Raw genomic sequence first — 13478 nt, forward strand, 5'->3', positions numbered from 1 at the left:
GCAGAGAGCTTCAAAGTTAGAAAAATGCAAAATTTTCAAATTTTTCATCAAATTTTAGGATTTTTCACAAGGAAAGGATGCAAGTTACCACAAAAATTTACCACCATGTTAAAGTAGAATATGTCACGAAAAAACAATCTCGGAATCAGAATGATAACTAAAAGCATTCCAGAGTTATTAATGTTTAAAGTGACAGTGGTCAGATGTGCAAAAAACGCTCTGGTCCTTAAGGCCAAAATGGGCTTGGTCCTGAAGGGGTTAAAAGGCAAGGAGGAAAAATGCAAGTGAAACCTGGCTTTGTCCTCAAGGGCAAAATTGCTTTGCTCAAAAGGAATTAAAGACCTTTTTACATGCATTTTCATGCAAAAAAAGAAGGTAAATCCATATTAGAAACAACAAAAATGTTTAAACGTGTTGTTCACCTTTGGTTTGTAAGTTAACGTGACACATGACCAATAGATCTTTGCCTTCATCTGTGATCTTGGCTGATCTTGGATAGGTTCTGCTTAATTGATGGGGTACAAATCTTTCGTTTATGATGGTTTAGGAAGTTTTGCCAACAGCTGCACCCAGTGGAGGTGTCAATAGGCATCTGCCTTCTTTTACACCTGTCACACTCATTTATGACATGGGAAGGAGTAGACAGCTGAAACAAAAAATGTTTAACCCCTTAACGACGCAGGACGTATATTTACGTCCTGCGCCGGTTCCCGCGATATGAAGCGGGATCGCACCGCGAATGACTGCTCCGTGCCTGAGATCCAGGCAGGAGCAGTCAAGCGCCGATAATGCTGATCACAGGCGTCTTAATACACGCCAGTGATCAGCATAGGAGATCAGTGTGTGCAGTGTTATAGGTCCCTATGGGACCTATAACACTGCAAATTTTTTTTTTTTTAAAGTGTTAATAAAGGTCATTTAACCCCTTCCCTAATAAAAGTTTGAATCACCCCCCTTTTCTTATAAAAAATAAATAAAACAGTGTAAAAAGAAAAATAAATAAACATATGTGGTATCGCCGCGTGCGTAAATGTCCGAACTATAAAAATATATCATTCATTAAACCGCACGGTCAATGGCGTACGCGCAAAAAAATTCCAAAGTCCAAAAAAGCGTATTTTGGTCACTTTTTATACCATTAAAAAAATGAATAAAAAGTGATCAAAAAGTCTGATCAAAACAAAAATCATACCGATAAAAACTTCAGATCACGTCGCAAAAAATGAGTCCTCATACCGCCCTGTACGTGGAAAAATAAAAAGTTATAGGGGTCAGAAGATGACATTTTTAAACATATAAATTTTCCTGCATGTAGTTATGATTTTTTCCAGAAGTGCGACAAAATCAAACCTATATAAGTAGGGTATCATTTTAACCATATGGACCTACAGAATAATGATAAGGTGTAATTTTTACCGAAATATGCACTGCGTAGAAACGGAAGCCCCCAAAAGTTACAAAATGGCGTTTTTTTCCCGATTTTGTCGCACAATGATTTTTTTTCCGTTTCGCTGTGAATTTTTGGGTAAAATGACTAATGTCACTGCAAAGTAGAATTGGTGACGCAAAAAATAAGCCATAATATGGATTTTTAGGTGAAAAATTTAAAGAGTTATGATTTTTAAAAGGTAAGGTGGAAAAAACTAAAGTGCAAAAACGGAAAAACCCTGAGTCCTTAAGGGGTTAAATCAGCCTTTTTCACCTAAAATGTTAAGTGTATTTTTTTAACAAAGTCAGAAGTATTGTTATTGGATATTTTTTTTACTGAGAATAAAAAATTTGATCCTGGCAGTAGGGTAGATAGTAGGATCAGCTTACCTTCACCTCACATATGTAGATACATGGAAAAGGTGCTGGTCAATACTTCAAGAACAGAGGGGGAAATCCATAGTCCTTTAAACTTCCATTTTTATTAATTTAATAAAGACTGCATGTTCTAAAGTGTCAGTCTTTTCTTCATGAGTCCTCGCAGTAGCATTGCATAGTGGACAACCCATTAAAATTAGTTATGTAGGTGGAGTTGCCTTTTTAAAAAGTAATGTCTTTAAAACAATGATTGATAAATTTATGCACAAGATGCACATATTGAGTAATAGTGAAATTTAAACTATACAACTATGAATTATTATTTTTTCAATATGCACTATATGTGGATATGGACATCCCCCTCTCTATTTTTTAGATTGGAAGTCAATGCAAAAAATGGCTCCTGCTCCTAATCATGTCCTAATATTAATACTTCATTTCCTCTGCAGTAGTTCTGTAGTTAGAGAGGGGATTTTCCTAATGTAACACTCATTAAGTAATTATTGTTGGTGTTTTATCATACCATGTGATGATGTGACTGTAATACAATATGCCAATGCTAATTTCCTTCTCATGCTTGTGATTACAGTCTATGCGCTTTCAAGTTATTTGGTTATGAATTTAATCATCTCTGTAGAATTAAATCATTAGATACACTACATACTGGTGAAGTTGTAACAAAATACCTTTAATACCTAAAAAGCCAACAATCATAATGAAATATATTATAAAGAGCTGTTGTGTTGCATAAAATAACTAACATGCCATTGCATTGATTTTTTTTTTTTTAGATACAGATACAAGAGCATTGGCCAAAGAAAGGCAGAAGAAGGACAACCATAATCTTAGTAAGGATTCCAATATATTAAATAGGCGACAGTGTTTCTAATAAATGTATTAGTTACATAATCAACATTTTAATTGTAAAAGTATCAACACTATAATAATTTGTTTGTCATATTTTGTTTAACAAATTTAGCATAGCTTTTGTGCACTGTTGATTCGTTCATTTTCTGTGTATTTATATGCCACTATGCTATACTCATTTTCTAAAAATGGACAAATAATGGCTGTTTTAATGATAAACATTAATTGAATTACAGATAAATATCTAGGGATCTGGGATATCTAAGCTGAAATAAGCCCTCATGAAATATTCATTGTTTTTTAGTTGAACGGAGGAGACGTTATAATATTAACTACAGGATTAAAGAACTTGGAACACTGATCCCAAAGTCAAATGACCCGTGAGTCTACAGTAAATTCACATCTTACTTTATTTCTGAAATGTTTAAAATTTTAAAGGATGGTTCTGTATTACTGCAGATCTATAATCATACCAAGAAATTAACTATATCAATTCTCTTTATGTTAATGGGGTATTTGGGTATAATAAATATTTATATATTTTGCTTGTGTAAAATTTAAAAAATGTATGATACTCACTTACTCCGGTACCCTGCAACTCCCGTTACTGCGCTTTCCGATCTCTCACTAGTTACTGCTTTTTACATGCCAGCCTATGAAGATGTGCTTCCTATCATAGTCATTGGGAACATTTTTTTTTAAGCTGGTACAAAGGAAAAGTGTAGTAGTTCTCCCATAGCAACCAATCAGATATAATCTCTTTTACAAGCCCGTTCCAAAATTTAAAAAGCAATATGATGGTACCAGTTTTGATACCCCCCCCCCTTCTCTATATTAATATATCATACACTTAAAAATCGGTCAGCAATGCTGGGGCAGTTATAGAAAAAGGTGTGCCTTTTCCAATAACAGAGGAGGCTGCCAAATGCTGGCTTTTTTAAATTTTTAGATACTTCTAAAGTTGTATCTAAACAGTTGTATGCCACATTATTGATGGTCCAGAGGTCGGTTCGACTGGGAGCCAATACATTGAATTGAAAGCATGAAGCCCTCTGACTGCCTTGGTGCGTGCCGTGACTGATCTGCTCTGCCATGATTGCTGATAAAAGTCCCTCCTAGGGGGACTGAAACATTTATAAAAAAATATACAAAAAATTTGCTTGATAATAAATATTCAGATTCCGACCCCTTTCTCCATTTTTCAAATAAAAAATGGAAATAAATAAAACCATTAACATATTTGATATTGCTGCATGAGGAAATGTCTGAACTATAAAAATGGGCAAATATCAGAACATACACAAGCCCTTATATGGGTATGTAAAAGAACAGAAATAAAGGAGTTATGGGTCTTGAAAACCCCCACATTTTTATTCCTTTATAAGGGGTTAAACTCACTAAATACATAACTATATCGTTTTTAAAGCTGAAAAGACATACATCTATCCAGTTAAGCCTACTGTATTACCCTATAATGTGATCTAAAGGAAGGAAAAAGACCCTATCGCTAATGCTCACAAATGGTGGGAATTTGCGTAATGTCTGCCCGGATAACATAGGTGAATATTCCACAAATTTTCATGTTCCGACGGTGCCAGGATTGCTCAGAATTTGCGCTGTCTTCATAGATGACAATGCATTTCCAAGCGGAATCCGCAGAAACAATGAACATGTTCATTTTTTCTGCTGATGACAAAATCGGGATTTAGGTGGCAAATGTTTCCACCTCGGATATTGTGCTGTGTGCACAAGGCATCAGAATCCCATTGAAATCAATGGAACTCTACTGCAGTGGAATTTCCGAGATAAATATTTTTGAAAATGCTGCCACATGAACATAGCCTATGAGGTAGAAGCAAATTTTTCTCATTTAAGTAGAAAATTTCTTCCTGAATCCAAATGTGGTAGAAATAAATTCCTGAATTAACAACCCTTGTCTAGAATCTATTGCATATAATCTGTTATATTATTATTATTCTTCAGAAATGCATTCAGGCCCCACTAAAACTGATTTTCTAAACAGAAATTAAATATTTAGTAAAATACAGATTCATACATTCTATTATTTGTCGTCAAGTATCTGTGAAGAAGCTAAACTCCACTGCTTGACCAGTTCACCCAGTTATGTACTATTTTTATGAATCAAAACCTGTATAAGAACTCAGACAGTCCTTAAAAATCTGTATGGTTTAGGAAGTGTGCCAGTTGTGCTATGGCCATATGTTTATTGCTACATAAATGGTCCTGCTGCCTACTCCAGATTTTCTTCCTTGCAGCTTTGGTGATTCTACCATGCAAATTTAATTTCTATAGCTATTTATAAATAAAGATTGCCCATAGAATTCTAGCGTTTTCTCTTTATTACTTCATTGTGCAAGTTCATTGTGTTTGTGTAAGATTACATTCAAGCTGGTGAGTTGATGGCCTTAACATATAGGTAAAATAAACAGCTGAGTAGTGGTTTCCATTGATGTTATACTTTGATATTATGTATACTTTTAAATAAGAATCGCTACTGAGAATACAGGTTTTTTTACTTTAACAATGAAACACTCTTCCTTTCCTGAAGAGTCAAATATAAAGAATATTATATTTAAAATGATCTTTAAAATGTAATCTGAAGTCCTTGGCAATGTACATTTTCTTCTCCATTAATGTATAAGTACTGCACATAGATTTTAATCTCAAAGTTAATAATAAAAGCAATTTTCACTTAAAATATAAAAACTGTAATGGTGGAATCATAATACATTTAGCACTCTCACAAAAAAAGTCTCTCTATTAGTTTCTTTTGACACATATTTTCATTCCAGGATCAATTTTACTATATAAGGAGTTCTTAACTATTCTATTAAAATTTCCATTCAAAAGCAATAATATCTAACAGGGAATAATAGTCATGTAAATCATTATTTCAGGTTAATGTAAAAGATTTTGTAAGTTCTTATGAATTCTGCTGATGTGCACAATTGTGAAAAGGTTATTTCGCCATTTTGCAGTGATATGCGCTGGAACAAAGGAACTATTTTAAAAGCTTCAGTTGAATACATCAAGTGGCTACAAAAAGAACAACAAAGAGGTAGAGAATTAGAACACAGACAGAAAAAATTAGAACAAGCCAACAGAAGATTGCTGCTGCGTATTCAGGTTGGTTAAGTATGAAAAAGTTCTAAAGTTCTGGAAATTATCTCCATCTATTCTACCACTAGATATTTATTTATTATAACCATTGCCTGCTGGGCCATTTGTGTAATAATGTGTTTAACCTTTAACAAAGATTACTTAGATGAATGTAGTCTGACATTGCTTGATAAGGAGAGATATGATTCCAAACCTGTTAGGCACTAAGAGTCAAGCAAGACAATGTATGTCTCTCCACAGTGTAAAACAAGAGATATAAAATAAAAATACCCATGGTTCCTTTAAAAGGGTTCTCTTTTTTATATAAAAGTTTTCTTTAAGTTGAGCACACAGTTTTTAATTTACATACTTAAAATGTGTTTGTGCATGTTCCATATGGAAAGTTGAGGCAAGTTATTTATAAAGGACCTATCACCAGGGTACTGCTGTTTTAGTTGACAAATAGCCACCAAAAACAAATTCTCTAAATGTAACAAAAAAGCTAAATGCAAAAAAAGCCTGCACCACTCAGGCAGTAGCTCCCAATGTCATGCAGGCACTTTCAACCAGACCACTGGTTGTACTCACAGACACTATATACTTCAGACACCATAAGCTTTCTGCTCAGCATCACATGTAGAAGTTCACTCTTGTAATATCTACAGTTACTGCAGCAGTTTGTTGACTTTGCCCCCTCCTTTATGTGCCCTCCATGGTACCATGATGCAGTGCTTGGCACCAACACATTGCCAGTATGTCTGGATCAAGCCCTGCTTTGGCCTGCACTGATGAAAGATGTCTCCTCGTGCAACCTGGCAGTCAAGAAACTATGTTTGTCCAGTGTCCAATTATTTGCTGTGCATATAGAAGACTGCTGGCATAGTCAACCCAGGGGAAAACTGTCAATTAGGTGGAGAAGTGGGGGCACCTCAAATCAGGCTGGATAAAATACAGAAATGCCATAAGAAAAATTAAAAAGGAATTCCCCATCCCTTACATAGAAAGAAAAAATAAGGTATTTTATTTTCCTTGGCTTCTCTTTATTTATTAGTATTTTGTGAAGCAAAGGCATCAGGAGAAAAGGAAATAAGAGCTGTGATTTGTTGCTATGATAAATCTGGGCAATTGTGTCCCTCTGTGTTGTGCTAGTCGTCTCAAGACCCAGACCTTACCTCCTGGGGGATTTTTAGCGTTGCATGCAGTTCTGTGCTTCAGGAAAAAAAAATGTTAACTGCAACTATGAAAACTTTTGCAAGTAGGCCAGCTCACCAGTCATGTACGCTGTCCATGTCAATTAAAATGTCATAGCTTCAGTCAATATTGAAAACAAAACTCCTATGTAGACATAATGCTTGAAGCATAGACGTGTTTTGGACCTATAGTCCTTATTCACTACATCCACCATCTAGTGAACAAGGATTTTAGGTCCTAAACCCATCTATGCATCTAGTGGTATGTCTATATGGGTTTTGTTTTTTTGTATGGATTGAAATAAAGCTATACCATTTTAAGTGACAAGTGGATCTGTGCTTTGCAAGTATTAACTGCAACTTTGGTTCAAGTGCTTCTAAGTTTGTGTACTACTGTTATTAACTGTAACCAATAAGATTGTGTGCCTGACTGTAAGAAGAAATACATCTTGTTGATTTTCTTGCACCAGTTTTCTGTGTAGCCATGGGCTACATTCTATGTTCATTCATATCTAGGAGCTCCAACAGAGGAATTCTATCAAGAGTTCTACAAAAAAAAATTTTTTTTATGACTATAACTATGTTTAAGACTGCTATAGACAAAAAACCCAAACAATTTACATTGCAATGTTTTCTTTGTAGGAACTTGAGATGCAAGCCAGAGCTCATGGTTTGCCAATGCCGGCAATGTGCACAGTAGAATTAGCTTCACAAGTCATCAAGCAGCAAACATATGGAGAGAACATGTCCGAAGATTATGTTCATCCACTTCCCATGTCTATTGGACAATCAAGTGACTTATGCGATGGGTCAACAGGATATTCAGATCCACTCTCACACTTTACAGATCTATCCTTCAGTGCTGCCTTAAAGGAACAGATGTTAGAAGAATTGTCTCCATATGGAACTGACCCCTTTCTGTCTGCAACATCGCCTGACCTTTCCAAAGAAAGCAGCAGGAGAAGCAGTTTCAGCTCTGACGATGGAGATGAATTATAAACTCAAAGGACAGATCCCAAAGACAATCAGTAACACACAACCTGTTACCAGGACTTTTCTTATGTTTTAAACCTTACAAAGAGCCAAAAAGGAAAAATAAATTTTCAGTACAGGGAAAAAATACAGAATGAACTCCATTCTCTAAAACATGAATGTCAAAGTGACATATTTGTATATTATATTTTACACCAATTAAATTACATGGGCCTAAGTGATTTTCCACTATCACAGCTCCAATTAGTAAATACGGCTCAACATGTTTACCTTGGGGCTAATAATCACCTGGAGACTGGATGGAAAAGCCTTAATAATTTTGTGCACATATATTACAATATAACATTTCTCACTTGTCATTAAGTTGCCATTTTGCTCCTTTAGTAAATGGATCATCCTGTTAGCAAATGTAATTAAGAGAATTTGAAGGCCATAGCAACAGATATTTACTGCAAAAAGTACTATTCTTACACTCCAGTCTAATGAAAATGTTGTGGCCTTTAAAATGGGAAGAACTTATTTCCATTTTTCTAATTTCATAGTTGACTCGGATGTTCAGGAGGAAATTGCTGTTCTATATTTCTGCTGCACCCTTCTCCAGAAGAATTTTAACTGTTTTGAACAATCGGCTTTCACTGTCTCATTAATACATTGATAATTGAGTTTATGCTCCACGCATACGGTCCTCTGGAAAGCACTGTGTTGTCATGTGTCATACTGTGATACTGGATAATAAGCAATGAGCCTAATAGATGGACCCCGGTGCAGACAAAAATAACAACTGGCATTTCTCTAGCACACATTTTGACCTTAAACTTCTCTTCTTTTTTTTGGCTGCACTAGTTTTAATTCATTAAACCCAATAAGCGTATTTGTGAACAGTACAACATTATTAAAGTTTTGTCTACAGTGTGCCATGAACCTTAACTCAATGGAGTTCAGCTACTAGGCTATGCTAGGAAACCTGGTATAAGCCTTTTAGAAAATAATTCTCACAGTTTGCTACTTGCAAGCCATGCCATGTTTTCTCCGACTGTTACAGAAAAAACTCTAAATTTGAATGCAATTACGGCATAAAACTTTTGTAACTACACTACTATGTCTTGATGTGGTTTATAAGAAGCCACCAGTTGCTATATAGCTGGACTCCACTATACAATCTGATTTTATAGAACTAGCACTTTTTTGATAGGAGTCAAATAGTATCCATATAAGTATACGCTGCATGACATTTGTATTGTCAGATAGGACCCCTGCTTAAATAAAACAGTTTTTCATATTTTTTCATGGATAAAAGCCATCTGGACCACACATTGCCTCTAAATTACTATAGTCTTTGTAAACAGTATTTAAACACTAGCTCATATAGCTACGCTACATGCAACTTGGCTGTGATGTCCTATTAGTCTCTAATGTGTTCACCTTACCTTTCCTTGAATTTAGTCAAATATTCAGATTCTTTATGATCCAAATTAAACACAATATTGCAACATGCTAACAAAACCTCAACAGACTGCAGTTCACATCACTGCCACTTGGTGGCTACACATGGGGTAATTTCCTAAGACCGACATTCAAACTACGGTCTTAAATAAAAGGGCACCAGTGTTAGATGTGCCAGAGGCATGGGCCTCTTAAAGGGGTACTCCGGTGAAAACCTTTTTTCTTTTAAATCAACTGGCGGCAGAAAGTTAAACATATTTGTAAATTACTTCTATTAAAAAATCTTAATCCTTCCAGTACTTATTAGCTGCTGAATGCTACAGAGGAAATTCCTTTCTTTTTGGAACACTGATGACATCCCGAGCACAGTGCTCTCTGCTGACGTCGCTGTCCATTTTAGCAACCATGCATAGCAGATGCATAGCAGATGTATGCTAAGGGCAGCATGATGGCTCAGTGGTTAGCACTGCTGCCTTGCAGTGCTGGGGACTTGGGTTCAAATCCCACTAAGGATAACAATAAAAAAAAGTGTTATTATTATTATAATAACGTCAGCAGAGAGAACTGTGCTCGTGATGTCATCAGAGAGCATTCCAAAAAGAAAAGAATTTCCTCTGTAGTATTCAGCAGCTAATAAGTACAGGAAGGATTAAGATTTTTTGATATAAGTAATTTACAAATATGTTTAACTTTCTGCCACCAGTTGATTTAAAAGAAAAAAGGTTTTCACCGGAGTACCCCTTTAATAACCCCAGTGCATCTGTGGCTGCCTGTGCATGGATTATCACTTTTATGTATTTCAGTTACTGGTATAAAGTATAGTAAATGTGAGAGGCTATGGTGGCACCACTCCCTTTCCTGCAAAGCTTCAAACACATTTTCAAAGGTTCAGGGCATGGCATAAGGATAGAAAGTTGCCCATTTGTCAGCACACGAGCTTTTACTAAAAAAGATATCTGTGACCATTTTACACCAAAAATTTATGTACATTTAAAGATAAATTCCCCATATAGGATATAAATCTAGAGAAGCACAAATGTAAATATACTGTTTTTATTTTCTCTATGCTAATCATTCTGTGACACACATTTACGGTTGTATTGAGCTATGAGGAAAGGTAAAAAAGTAAAGATACCACTGGATGGTCACAGTCATGACATATAGAGCGGCCTTATCACTACACACTGCTATTATTCATTGAGTATAGTATAGTATAGCAAGACCAGAAAATCACATTACATGCTTTCCGGCAATGTGCAGCACCTGCAAATCCCAATAAAGACAATACCATGTAGGCAATCATTAGCTGTATAGCACCATAAGGGTGTATGCACACATAGAGTATCCTGCAAATATTTGATGCACAGGATTTGAAGCTGTAGATTTCAATGTAAACTAAATGACTGAACACAGCTTCAAATTCTGCTCATCAATTCTTGCACATTAAATATGCGCAGGATACTGTATGTGTAAAAAGACTGTTGGAATGAAAAATTATGAGGACAAAATGATTGTGTAAGTAATTCAGAAAAAACATGTTCCAAGTACTTTTTGTCCTTTTGAGTATCAATTGGGGATGGAGTAAATGGCTGGTATATTGTAGCAATCATGACATTATAATTGTGATATTATCCCATACTGAACACTTATAATTTGTTCTAGAATTCCAGTCAGCCATTATTGTATTGTAAAATATCACATCATTCATTTTCATACTGCCTCTACAAACAGGCATAATGGTTTCATGTATAAGACTGATCACTAGATATTCTAAATAAATGAAAATACTCCTTTAAGAATAAATCTGGCCCTTGATATCACAAACCCCGTAGAGTTGCACACTGCTTTACAGAAACACTTAAAAACTTCAGTGTCCTAAATCCTCAATATAACAAAGGAAATACCTGAATGAACTGACTCAGATTGCAATACAATTTCCCGGGAAACGCTTTATATACCAGAGGCTATATTTAAGCTAATTTGTCTTAAACATGTATTTTCCAAATATAATTTATAGTGTGGTCCATATTTATTATGCAGTTTAAAGCCATAGAGATCATTCCACAAGCAAAAAAAAGCCTACAGCCTATTCATTTCACATGCCCTTAGGTGTGTGCCAGAGCTTCTAGGTACCTTATGGCAAGAACTGTTTAGTAGCTAAAATTCTTTCACGAGCTCTAAGTTTATGTATTTAAGCAATAATTATTCCATAAGGACACTTAGCTCCTTATAGACAGTTTTGTAATGGGTTAAGAAATATTTTAGGCAAAGTGTTTGGACAATTCTTTTATATTATCCAAGTCTACTTTATTTTAATTCTTATCGCTGACTTGAGAAAATCTAACTTTATACTGAATATTTTAACAATATGGGTAAAAACATTCCTTATGAGACTTTAGAAACATTGTGTGTGTGAAGTGAACTGGGAACCTGTCTTACCATTTATCGACCTTACAATATGAACGTTAATACAGTTGTTATTTTGTGAATATTTTATACATTAGCTTTGTTTCAAAATAAGTTGATAATGAAATAAAGTCTGCTAAAATAGGAGATTCTGGCAATGTAGAAGAAAACATAATACAGTGCAGTAGCCTTGGTAAAATAGAAAAAAAACTATACTTACCCACCCCTGGTCCCCTGCTGATCCTGCCACAGTTCAATTTTTTTTTCTCCCTTTGACCCACCACTTGAACCTGCTTCTGCTTGAACTAGGACCTGGCTACAGCAGTTTTTTCCATTTTAGCCAGTAAAAAGGTCCTTCTGAGAGCACTAATCTCAGGAGCAGGTTGAAGAAATGAGTGGCTGGGGACCAGAACCAGTGGGGGACCAGGTAAGTATAGTTTTTGTTTATATTTTACCAGGGTCCAAGAACCATATTATTTTTCCTACAACACCAGAATATCTCTTAAATATTAAGTTAAACAATTTAGCAATTCTGATATAAACTAATTTAAAAAGGACCTGTGGTCAGTCCAAAAAAACATTTTTCATATCATTGTACGCCCTTCCTTTATTCTGTTTATTTAATTTCTTGTTACACCACTGTACCCAAGATATAGGAGTTTTATTATTTGGTTTAATGCAGTTTTATTGATTTCAGTGAATTGTCATTTAGCTGGGAACTTTATTGCAAAGTAGGGGGTGAATGCTATGCTTAAGGGGTGTGATTTGGTGCTTCATAATCTCATCCCCTAAATAGGAATCAGGTCCCTTCAGCCTTGTAATCGAACACCCTTAGTCTAACATTCCTACCCTATTTTGCAACAAAGTTTCTGCCCATCTGACTATTCATTGAAAAGTACAGATAGTCAACCAAATGGTAAAATCCCCATATCTTAAGAACTAGGGGCATAGCAATAAAGTAGTAACCTGTTTAGAATTATGTATTGTATGCTGCTCGGGAAGTATGAGTATCATTAGTGGTTTTGGTATTATTTTATCCATTCTTTCATAAATATCTCTTTTCAAATAATTTTTATTGAAACATTTTTTAACAGAAAATCAAGATAGCTAAGTATGTATTTAAGTCATACATAATTTAGCAATAACAATAACATATGTTTAACATTACATATTTTCACAGCAATCTATAGTCACCATGCTGAGTGTCACAAATATGACATCTACTGTATTTATTATGGATTGTATTACCAGAAAACTCTTTCATAAATATCCCAATGTTGTTTGTTAGGTAAAACGTGAATAGACAGACATGTGTGACATTGAAAGTGTATATCTTTTTTTTCTGTCTTAAAACATGTCTTGAACTCCATTTGATTGGTTCATTCTAGTACTGGGTATTTTATCCATCTGTAGCTCAACAGTGCTTGACCATCTAGAATGATAAAGGCGCAAAGAGGATTTTCTCTCTTACCAGATATTGGGAAAAAAATCATACTTACTAGAAATACAGGATCTTTAGCTGATAACATTTTCCTGTTACTATCTAGTAACGAATTTTGGTTATCAGCTCATAGTCTCTGTATTCAAACAATATTAGCATTCCTGTTCTAAATGTTGTTTTCCATAATAATGTATATTTGTTTCTTATCTCAC

The 13478-nt window shown here is 35.0% G+C and overlaps 1 protein-coding gene across 1 annotated transcript in view; it reads left to right on the plus strand.

Moving 5' to 3' along the window:
* TFEC (transcription factor EC) overlaps positions 1-9502 on the plus strand; it is an 88423-nt gene extending 78921 nt beyond the window's left edge. Inside the window, exons 5-8 of the mRNA XM_056573859.1 lie at positions 2598-2654; positions 2978-3053; positions 5673-5820; positions 7626-9502. Of these exons, the coding sequence (XP_056429834.1) occupies positions 2598-2654; positions 2978-3053; positions 5673-5820; positions 7626-7982 (638 nt within the window). The 3' untranslated portion in view covers positions 7983-9502. The remainder of the gene's footprint in view (positions 1-2597; positions 2655-2977; positions 3054-5672; positions 5821-7625) is intronic.
* The last annotated feature ends 3976 nt before the right edge of the window (positions 9503-13478 follow it).

This window comes from Hyla sarda, chromosome 4 (genome assembly GCF_029499605.1).
Source record: "Hyla sarda isolate aHylSar1 chromosome 4, aHylSar1.hap1, whole genome shotgun sequence".
NCBI lineage: Eukaryota > Metazoa > Chordata > Amphibia > Anura > Hylidae > Hyla > Hyla sarda.